The sequence below is a fragment of the Lutra lutra genome, chromosome 3 (assembly GCF_902655055.1).
Source record: "Lutra lutra chromosome 3, mLutLut1.2, whole genome shotgun sequence".
Taxonomy (NCBI): Eukaryota; Metazoa; Chordata; class Mammalia; order Carnivora; family Mustelidae; genus Lutra; species Lutra lutra.
Window position 1 is genome coordinate 42693864 of NC_062280.1, and position 11195 is coordinate 42705058.

Genomic DNA, 11195 nt, shown 5'->3' on the forward strand with positions numbered 1-11195 from the left:
TGGGGCACCTGGATGGTGAGTCGGGTAAGTATCTAACTCTTGATTTTAGCTCAGGTCATGAGATCGAGCCCCATGGCAGGCTCCAGGCTCAGTGTGGGGTCTGCTGGAGATTCTCTCCCTCTCCATCTGCCCTTCCCACTTATGCTCTCTCTCTCTCTCTCATTTTCTAGAATAAATAAATGAATCTGTAAAATCTGTAAATTGTAAAAAAAAAAATCTGATAAAGAAAAAAAGAAGTAACACATGATTGCTTTCTTAAGCCACTAAGTTTTGGGGTGGTTTGTTACACAGCAATAACATAACTGGTAACTCTTTGGAAACTGAGAGTCATAGAGGGCAAAGAGATGACAGATGACATAAAATCATCATAAAACCCAAACGACAGTAAGTCCTGGCTTGTGCGTGAGCTGTGGTTACTTATGAAGCAGAACCCTGCCATGAGCTCTCCTCCCAGCTGGCAGGAGGAACACAAGGCATCCCAACCAAACTTCTTCTGGAGTGCCTTCTCTAGGTCCCTCAGCTCATTGAGCTCCCAACCCAAAAGCCCACACTCTGCACTCACGGGCAAGCCACAGTGTGAAGCGAGCCACCTCTGAGTTCATGTTCCACAGCCAGTCATCTGCGAACTAGAGACTTAGGGTTTACTATACAAATGATAGCTGTTCTGTTCCATTCCGGCATTGAAGATGTCAAAGCAAGGATGTGGTGGGTCCTTCGGTGTGAAATTCCAGATTTCTCTGGGTCTTCCGGTAGGAGCTGTGATCAGCTGCGCTGACAACACAGCAACCGAAAATCTGTATACCATTTCTGTGAAGGGGGCCAAGGGAGGACTGAACAGATCTCCTGTCACTGGAATGGATGACGTGGTGATGGCCACAGAGCTCGGAAAGAAGGGACCTTCAGCAGTGGGAATTCAGAAAGCCAGACGAGAGAAAAGATGGTGTGTTTCCCTCCTTGAAGATAATGCAGGGGTCACAGTAAACAAAAAAGTGAAAGGTTTTTCTGTCCGGGACCAGTTTCAAAGGAGTGTGCAGACTTGAGGCCCAGGATTGCATCCAATGCTGATAGCATTGCAGGATAATTTGGTGACTTTGTTTAAAGAAAATTAAAAACTATCTGTGGGGCACCTGGGTCACTCAGTTGGTTGGGCGTCCCACTCTTGATTTCAGCTCTGGCCATGACCTCAGTGTCCTGAGATGGAGCCCCATACTGGTCTCTGTGCTCGGAGCAGAATCTGCTTGAGATTCTCTCTCTCCCTCTGCCTCTGTCCTTTCCCCTTCTTGCATACACACACACACACATACTCTCTCAAAAATAAATACATAGGGACGCCTGGGTGGCTCAGTTGGTTGGACGACTGCCTTCGGCTCAAGTCATGATCCCGGAGTCCCGGGATCGAGTCCCACATCGGGGTCCCAGCTCCATGGGGAGTCTGCTTCTCCCTCTGACCTTCTCCTCGCTCATGCTCTCTCTCACTGTCTCTCTCTCAAATAAATAAATAAAATCTTTAAAAAAAAATACAGAAATCTTTAAAAAATTATTTGCTCCTCCACCAAAATAAGGATGCTTCCTTACTGAAGCAGGTGCAGACTACAGTTCCCTCACTGTTGGTGGACACCCTTTAAACACAGCAGTGGGCACACAAACCTACGAATGGCTCTCACAAACAGGCTCCAGTGATGTCAACGGAGGCTTACTGCTTCTCTAAAATGACAAGTTATCACATGCCCTTTGTAGATCATTCAAACGACAATTAAACAATTCTTTTTAAACTGATTACAAAGATCAGGGAGCATCTAAACTGGGTTAAGAAAGCCCTCCATCCCCGTAACTGCCGATGACAGGCTTATGAATCTCTTTCTGCTCCTTTATCCTGACATAACCTCTTTGTAAGGCAGCTTCGTGTCCTGCGTTCTAGAACATTGATTTGTTTTTCAGTGATGTCCGTTTCATTATCTAGTCCTCCTACTATGGTTCTTGTTTCGATATTAGCGGGTTTTGTTGGTTATCGTTTTTTATTTCCAGGAACCGTTTGCTGGAAACTGATTGCTTTCAGAGCAGCCTGTCCTTGTTTAAGGACTGCAGTGTTGGTTCCCAAAACTCTCCAGGGATATTACTCAGGCTTTGAAAGGACTTCTCTTTCTTTCTTTTCTTTCCCCCATCTTTTAAAATATATTCCAGGGTGCCTGGGTGGTTCAGCTGGTTAGGCCTCTGCCTTCTGCTTGGGTCATGATCTCAGAGTCCTGGGATCAAGTCCCTCATTGGGCTCTCTGCTCAGCGGGGAGCCTGCTTCTCCCCCGTCTCTCTCTGCCTGCTTCTCTGCCTACTTGTTATCTCTGTCAAATAAATAAATAAAATCTTTTAAAAAATTTAAAAATACATATTCCCAAAATAACTGATTGGTTAGAAAGATCAGAGAAGCAACCAATCTACATTTACATCCTCTCGCTCCGTAAATAATCATCGTTACTTTTTTTTTCTTTCTGTTTCTCTCCTTGTGTTCACTGTTTCTTATGTGCCACCTTCTGGCACGTGCCTTTCCTCCATTGCCTTAGGATCTTGCCTATGGACTTGTATTTACTAGTGATGATCTAGACTCATCAGTATTGACTGCTGTTGTGAGAATCCTTCACAGATATGAAGGCCACTCTTCTAATTCTCTTTTTAATTCTCATGGCTATTCCCAGAGTGCACCATTTGGCTGCGTGTTTTGGGGGTGGGCTTTTCTTTGCCTACAAGAGGTGTTTGGCCAATTGAAGGATTCTCTGTAGTTCTGGTGAATGAGAAAGTGGGCTAGTGGACTGCAGATTCTCTTCGATGGAGAACGAGAGAATTTACCCTGGGAGCAGACTATGTGGGTGTGTATATCGGAATTGCTTGGGTTGGGAGGTGGGTGTTAAAATATCTGCCGGATCCCACTGGTTGTGTTTCTCATACATAGGGTTTGGGGTGGGGCCTGAGAATTTGCATTTCTAACACATTCCCAGGGCATCCTGCTGCTGCTGGTGGTCCAAGGTTGGCACTTTTAGAAACACCAAGTTAGGGGCTCTCCCTGCAGTGTGAAGACTCCTGGCCCTTGACCCCTCCATGCTGCTGATGTGGTGGTGGGAACAGGATGGGACCTCACTCACTCCTTTATGGCCTTGACGTTCTCCTGAGGACCAGAGACCTGCAGGAAACCTGCTGCAGCAGAGGCCTGGGGCTCTTCTGGAACCTGGCTGCCAACTCTCAGCCCCATCTGCTCCTGAGTTTGGGTGGTTCCTGAAAAAGAGGTCTCTTCCCTCTTCCTGCAGCCTCCCAGGCTGCGAGCCATGTGGGTTCTGGCCAGGCCTGTACCGCTTCCATCCTGTCTACTGGGCACCATTCAGAGATTGTCAAGAACTCCTCATCTGATACTGGTTCCCACCTCAGTCCTCCAGCACTGCTAGGAGTGCCTCCTCCTTCTCCCGTCTTTCTACTTAACTTTTAATTGGCCATTTCTCAACAAACACACAAGTTGACAGAATGAAACAAGTAACCACCTGCTAATAAATGAATGAATGAATGAACGAATGAATTCATTACTAAATTTTAAATGCTTCTGTTATTTACTTTTAAAGATTTTATTTATTTGTTTGAGAGAGACAGAGAGAGCACAGGAGCAGGGGGAAGGGGCAGAGGGAGAGGGAAAAGCAGGCTTCCCCCTGAACAGGGAGCCCGATGTGGGACTTAGTTCCAGGACCCCGGGATCATGACCTGAGCTGAAGGCAGATGCTTAACCAACTGAGCCACTCAGGCGCCCTTACTTCTGTTATTTAAATATTTCTTGTTTAAATGAGATCTGGGAGGTAAATAGGGAAAGCAGGTGTTTCATCTGCCATCTGGAGTTTGTGCTCCCCCGTGATCCTAGTTAAAGTCTCATCCATACTTGTTTCTAAGTTTTCATTCTCAGTATCCCCGGCTACCTAATCCTCCCAGTTATACTTTGTTTTCTAGAAAGGTTTGTTCATGTTACACATTCCACTTCATTTCATGAAGCCATCCACAACTAAGCCAGATATATGCATCAGTGGGGACCAGGTAGCTATAACAGAGCATAATCTCCCTTGTAAACCCCATAAACCTTTAAATCTTGAAGACAGAAGACAGGATAAGAGATTTTAAGATCTGCCTCATAGAAAGATAAGGTTTTGTTCATTTATGGGTGAAACTTTACCTTGGATTTAGTCCATGCTTCTAATCCTTAGAGTCTCACTACTCTATTTTTTTTTTTTTTTTTAGTATTTTATCTGTTTATTTGAGAGAGAGAGAGAGAGTGAACATGGGAGGGGAGAGGGTCAGAGGGAGAAGCAAACTCCCCGCTGAGCAAGAAGTCTGAAGCAGAACTCAATCCCAGGATCCTGGGATCATGACCTGAGCTGAAGGCAGACGCTTAACCCACTGAGCCACCCAGGCGCCCATATTCTCACTTTTATGTGTGTGCATACTCTTCCCTCTGCCCCACGACGGCAAGCCTCCACCATATTTGGATACGTATCTAGATGCAGTGATTTACATGGGTGGAGATCGGCTGTGTTGACTTAATTAATATTCTTTTCTGTATGTGAGAAACGTGTGTGGAAGTAGAGAATAGGGCTTTAGGATGAGGGAGTCTCCTTGACTCGGTTCTGCTCCTCCCTGGCCAGCACCAGGATCTTCTGAGCGTAGCTCCAACATCACCATGCAGAATGCACACCTGCCCTGGGGAGAGGGAATGCAAAATGTCCCTCCAGCAGCCTCTATCTGGCCAGTTTGTCTCTTGGAGCTGGTAAGTTGTGCCACACCCTACTTAAAAAAAAAAAAAGATTTAAAGTTTCTGGGGGGCAGGGACCAGGTTTTAAAAGAGAAAGAAAGCTCAGCTGGAGGTGGATAAGTCTTCACCTCTGTCGTTTATCTGTGGGTCTGCCTGCCCTGAGCATCAGAGCCTGGGAATCTGTGTCAAGGGTCATGGGGATGGAGCACCAGGTCCCAACTGTCTCCTCCCTGGGCCAGGCATACCAGACAAACTAGTAAAAAGTGAATGGACACCAGCTATCACCTCTTGCTCTTTAATGTTTTTGTAAAAAAAGAAGACACATGCATGATACAAAAATGTACATAATAGACATGAAAGTCTGTCGCTCTAATCTTACATCCCAAATGCAGCCACTGCTGGCAGTTAGGTATTTTTCATTCCAGAACCTTCTATCCATATATACCTGCTTTGTCACTCGCTTGTACTTTCACTTTCTCTAAAACACATTATAGACATTTAGAGCCCCAACTGTACAGCATTCTTCCCACAATTGCAGAGTTGTCCTAATGAGGACCCCATAGGTCGTAGCTGTCATTGTCAGCATCTGTGTGAATGTATCCACACAGGCGATGGCTGGGTCAAAGAACAACTAAGTATTTAGATCAGGTAGACGAGGCCAAATGCCCTCCTCGATCCTGCTCTTTTAAATCTTAGCACTTCCGGTGTGCTCCTTCCTGACTCCATTCTGAAATTACCTGGCAGGCCCAGGGGCTCTCCATTCCATGGAGGCCTGCTGGGTCCTCCACTGGGGCTCTGTTCTGGGTTTCTGCCCCCGCGTGTTCTTTAAATGTCAGGATTTGAAGTCCCATGCCTACCGACCTCAAAGCTCCATCCCATTTCATTCTAGAGGATTGCTTCTGCCACCGCTTTCTTCCCAGCCTGGTGTGTCCCCATTAGCAACTAAAAATAGTCCTTGGCTCAGCACATGGGCTTGCAGCTAGATCCAGGTCTCGGTAGGCGAGCGCTTCCCTGGGGCACAGATAGGCGGGGCACGTGTCACCTCTTTGGCCCGTTCCCACCATCCTTGGTCCCCACCGCCAGCTGGAGCATCTGCCAGACTGAGCTCACTGCAGATGGAGGGCTTAGCATTCTGGGGAGAAAGAACCTGCGCTAGCGGCTTCGCAGGCTGCCATCCCATGAGCCCATCCCTGTGCCCAGTAATGACTTCTCCACTGCAGCCAAGGAACAAGCACAGTGCAAGCCATCTGTCTCAAAAGCCTTCCTGCAGTCGGAGGAAGGAGCGTGTGCATGTACGTCCACGTGTGTGTGCCTGGGTGTTTTGTCTTCTGCACCCTCCCCCTGTCTGGGCTGCAAGACTCATCATCCTGTCCGTTTCTTCAGTCCCCTTGTATAGCAAGGACTCCGAGCAGTGGTGAGCTGGTCAATGTTAACCAACCAGCTCCTGGAAGGAGAAAGCCCTGATGAGCGTTTGTGGGTTTCCAGGATGTAAACAGTCCCGCCATGGCCAATGGCAAGCTATCAACATGACATCACTGACTTCGGAGTTGGGAAGAAAGGCACGGAAACCACCACCATTCTGTAGGATTTCTGCCACACACACAATAGACATAAGGAGCCTGAAAAAAGCACTGAGGTTAGTAAAAGAGACAGGAAGTGATGAGTTTTGAATATTTATTACTTCTTTTTAAATCCAGCTTATTTCTAAGTTTATATGCTTTGGTTTTTAATAACAGCTATGCTTAACAACTGGCTCAAAAAATTCCTGAGACTTTAGCAATTTGCTCCTACGCATCAGTCCAAGCCACTGAAGGCTCAGTCCGCCTCTGAGTGGCTCTCAGGGAGGAGCAAACTCTTGAGTTTGGGCATTTTCTTAAATATTTCTGTGAAACAGTTCCCCACTTTCCTGCATAGCTCTTGGGGGCTGCGTGGCAAGTCCTTCTTCAGCCTGACACCCACATCTCAATTCTCCACTCTTCCCAAATGGACTTCTGATACTTTCTTAGTCTTTTTTGAGGGAAGAGGAGAACTTTCTAGAATGTTCTAGAAAGAAAGATTCTGGGTTAATAGTTATTCTGAGTACCTGTCGCAGAGGTCAAGTTGAGCCTTGATTCTAAATACTGCACGTATTACTTGCTTCTGACTCTCTATAGAGAATCTGAGCAGAGAGGTATTTGAGCCTCCAGAAGGAAACTAAGAGCCTTGGTCTCTCTGACTCCTGGGGATGTACTTATCTGAGATGAAGATAGAGACCATGCACCCGGAGAACACCTGGAAAAGATTCCAAATGCATTTTCAAAACTTTCCTTACATAAACTCTCCAATTAAACTCCCAATAAGAGAGCCAGAAGATCTCTTTCCACTAATTAGGAATCCAAATTTGGTTTTTGAATTAAATCCAATAAACCAACTTAGGTCTTCAAATTGGCACAATGTATTCATTCATCAGCAATAAATATAGAAGTTGAGAGCCGTGTATGAATGCCCCCCTCTTTGGGTTAGCCAGTGGGTGGTGGGATGTGGGAGCTGAGTTCTCCCCAGACCTGCCTCCGTGTTTTGCTCCAGGATGTGTGGCTGGCTTGCTGGTTCTTCTCACTCCGTGCCAACAGCACCCATCTCCCACCCCATTCCCTCTGATCTTGTTTTGGGATTCTTTTCTCAACATGGCACTCCAAGGACTACCTACATGCCAGAAGAGGCACAAGGGAGAATCAAATGTGTTACTCCCCGATCACCAAAACAACCACAAATACACACACATATATATACATAGCACATGCAAACACAAGCACACAAAGACACACACACATACAAACACATGCACATACACACACAGACACAACCAAGCACACATGTGCACACATACACACAGAGTTCATAATCTTTCAAGAAACTTTTCAGACACCGAGTTTCTTGCCTTTGGCCCTCCTACTTTTATTGGATCAGTGTTGGCTAGGATTACCAGCAAGGGTTTCCTGCAGTGAGCTACTGGATTGCATGTGAAGACATTTCTGTGAATGGTTTGAATGGTTTGTGTCTTGGGCATCCATCAACCCAAGGATTCTGCACCCAGTCATGATGTGGCAGGAGAGGCAGTTTCCACACCAGCGAGCAATGCTCAGACACCACCTGTGTGTCCTACTAGTCAACTTGTTTTCACACTGTCTAGGGGATGGCATCAGGTCCCACAGGTTGAGGGATCAGTCCCACAGATCTGCCCGGCACTCCAGATGCCGATGGTCAACCCAGGGTGTCCCCTGTGCTTCTCACCGACTGGCTACAGACTGCAGATTCCAACAATCCCATCCTTGAGTTCCACTGGTTTGCTCTTAGAACTCAGAGAAACATTTTACTTATAGATCACCAGTTTATTACAAAAGGGTATAATTCAGAAACAGTCAGATGGAGGAGATGCACAGGACAGTGTATGGGGAAGGGACACGGAGCTTCCATGCTCTTTGAGAGCCCCATTCTTGCCATATCTCCATGGGTTCAACAACCCAGCAGCTCTCCAAACTCTGCTTGTTTGGAGTTTTATAGAAGCTTTATTACATGGATACGATTGGTTAAACCGTTGACCATCGGTGACTTGGTCAGCCTCTCCTCTTGTGAGAGTGGGCAGGACTGAGTTCCATCTCTGTAGTCACACAGGGGTTCTCCTGGCAACCAGCCCCCACCCTCATGTGCTTTCTAGAAGTCCCCTCAGTGACCTAACAAAGGATACCTTTGGGACTCTCATCATTTAGGAAGCCCCAAGAGTTTTAGCAGCTTTGTGCCAGAACCGGGTGGAGACCAACTATGTGTTTCTTATTACAAATCACAATATCAGAGCCCCACATGGGGCATGGAGGCCGGCCCGGGGGACCAAGGCCATGTGCACTTCGTGTGAAGTTCCCTCGTTCCTTATCTTCGGTGGGGTCTGGGATTTGCATGCTGAGGTGATGGTGTGATCCTGGAGAGGGGAGGCGGATGGAGCTCTGTGTGACCAGGGAGCACGGACCCACAGGCAGGGACTGAGTCTGAGTGTCAGTGGAAGCCAGGGCAGGGGCACGCACGTGAACAGGGGTTGGCTCACCCGCGTCCTGGTCACAGTCATTAAATCGATTCAATGTCATGACAAGACAACTTCCCCAATAAAGAACCCAACAGATATTTTCCCAATGAATTATTTCAAAGTAGAATCTCCACCGAATGCTTCAAATTCCTGGAAAGGTCGCCTCTCATCTCTTCACCAAGCGTCGTGGGCTGCCCGTCCTCCTTGTGCTGTGTCAAGTTCCACACGTGTTCACGTGATTTATGATTTGAGGCTCCAGGCTTTTTTTTACTTGACTTTTTCGGAGCACCTACTGCTATATGTCAAGGGCATTGCATGTTGACCTGTTCACTGCCCGCCCCTTCCGTGATCAGTGAGCACGATCACTGTGCTGAAAGACCGGACCTCAGAGGCTCAGACAGGCCAACAGACATCCCAGGGCCTCCTGGACCATCCCCTCGCTGGTCAGGAGCCAGGGTGCTCTCTCCCCAGCACGTCTACCCCACCCCGCTCCCTCTGTCCTGGGCTCCCCCTGTTCTGGGCCCATACATAGCATCAACCCGATGCTCTGACTTGGAGGCTCAGCTAACAAGGCACCCCACAGGATGTTGGAGGGGGACAGGTTGGGGTATCTATCTCCCTGAAGCCTTCCCTGCCGGTCCCCTCAGTTGGCTGTCATGGCTCCTCTCAGGACAGATATCTTTACAGGTCCCCCTTCTTTTAAGTTCTAGCAGCTGCTTCCTCCCCTGGTCCCATGGGGTGGGGCCTGGAGATGCTGTGATTAGCCCCAGGGTACAGGATATAGCTCTGGGCCCTGTTATCCACCCCCCCCAAACACACAGGGCCCAAACCTTTGTAAATAGTTCCTTCCTGCTTTAGCTCCCTACTGCTGAGTAGCTATCACCACAAACCTAGGCATACCAAGCAGCACTCTATTGTCTCACCGTTTGGAACGTCAGAAGTCCAAAGTGAGTGTCTCTGGGCTGCAGTCAAGGCATCTGCAGGGACACTCTCCCTCTGGAGGCTCAGGGAAGAATCCGTCCCTTGCCTCTTCCAGCTTTGGGCTTCGGCCAGCCTTCCCTGGCTTAAGGCTGCGCACCCCCTCTGTCTGCCTCGAGGATGGCACTGCCCTCTCCAGTCTCTGTCCCATCTCCCTCTACCTCTCTCTTACAAGGACACTGGTAACCGCACTGAAGGACCATCTGAGTAGTATCCCCATTTTAAGACCCTTATTCACCTCTGCAAAGTCTTTGCCATAGACAGTAAAGTTTCTGGTTCCAGGGATTAGGACCCTATATCTTTGGGGCTATTATTCAAACTGCCGCTTTGTTACACCTTCCTCATACTATCCCACTTTGAGCATGCTGTCTGGCCCTGCTAGGGCCTGACCCAGACAGCTGGGCCCGCCATAAATGCAGGAGTGCAAAGTCAAGCCCAGTGAGTAAGTTACCAGGATAACTTGCAAGAGGCTTTCAAAACCATGTATATGCTAATGACTCCCAAATTGACATCTCTGGTCCATTCCTTCCCACTGAGTTTCAAGATCATGTGTCCAGTTAACTATGTGACATTTTCATTTGGGATAGTTGCCTTTCCATTTCGTAAGCTCCTCAAGTTTGCATGGCAAAATCAATCCCTTCTCTTTTCCTGCCTCCCACTTGCTCCTTCCCTAGCCTTCCTGTCCAGCAAACAGCCCCACTCCCCACTGGTTCACCCAAGATGGAAATCAAAGTGTCACCAACATATCTCAACAACCTCCCCACACCCACCAAACATCCAAGGCACTGTCCCTGCAGGTTCTACCCCGAATTCGTTACCGTGTCCCCGTAGGTCCCACCTGCACAACAGATCTGGATTCTTGTGTGGAAAGCCGGTGAGTGTACCTCTTGATGGGACAGCTGCAGTCATCCCGCAAAGGGTGAGCATACCAGGAGGAATGAGGGACAGTGGCTCTTGGTGGGCTCCCCCACGCGGTGGACAATAAGGAAACCAGGCTGATCCCAAGAAGTGGGTCCCATGATCTCCACAGAAACAGAAGGGCCTTCCAAGTCCTGAATTCATTCTGGACTGACCATCTGTGCCTCTTGGGTCCCCATGAGAGGTGACTGAGCTGTGATTCCTTGACAAGAGGCAGGCCTATGGGGAAGATTCTGTCTGCGTTGTGGCCTGGCTCAAGATCACTGGAGGGGCCTGATCAGCCAAGGGTTGCATCACCATCGTTGGTACATGCCATGTGGCAATTTGTCCCTGCGACCTTGACTTGCTGTTCCATGCTGTTCGCCTCCTCCCTAGGGGCAGGGATTGGTAGCTGGAAGGGGAAGTCCAGATTCCTGCTGAGTATTAGAAAGAGGCAATCCGAGATCCAAAATGAGTCACAAAATAAAAATATCT

General features: G+C 48.1%; 1 protein-coding gene across 1 annotated transcript; it reads left to right on the forward strand.

Annotated features, from left to right (window-relative positions):
* Nucleotides 1–686: 686 nt before the first annotated feature.
* Nucleotides 687–1040, forward strand: LOC125095853 (60S ribosomal protein L23-like). Its single transcript, XM_047722394.1, has one exon. The coding sequence runs from the start codon at nt 687–689 to the stop codon at nt 1038–1040; it is 354 nt and encodes a 117-aa protein (XP_047578350.1).
* Nucleotides 1041–11195: the final 10155 nt, after the last annotated feature.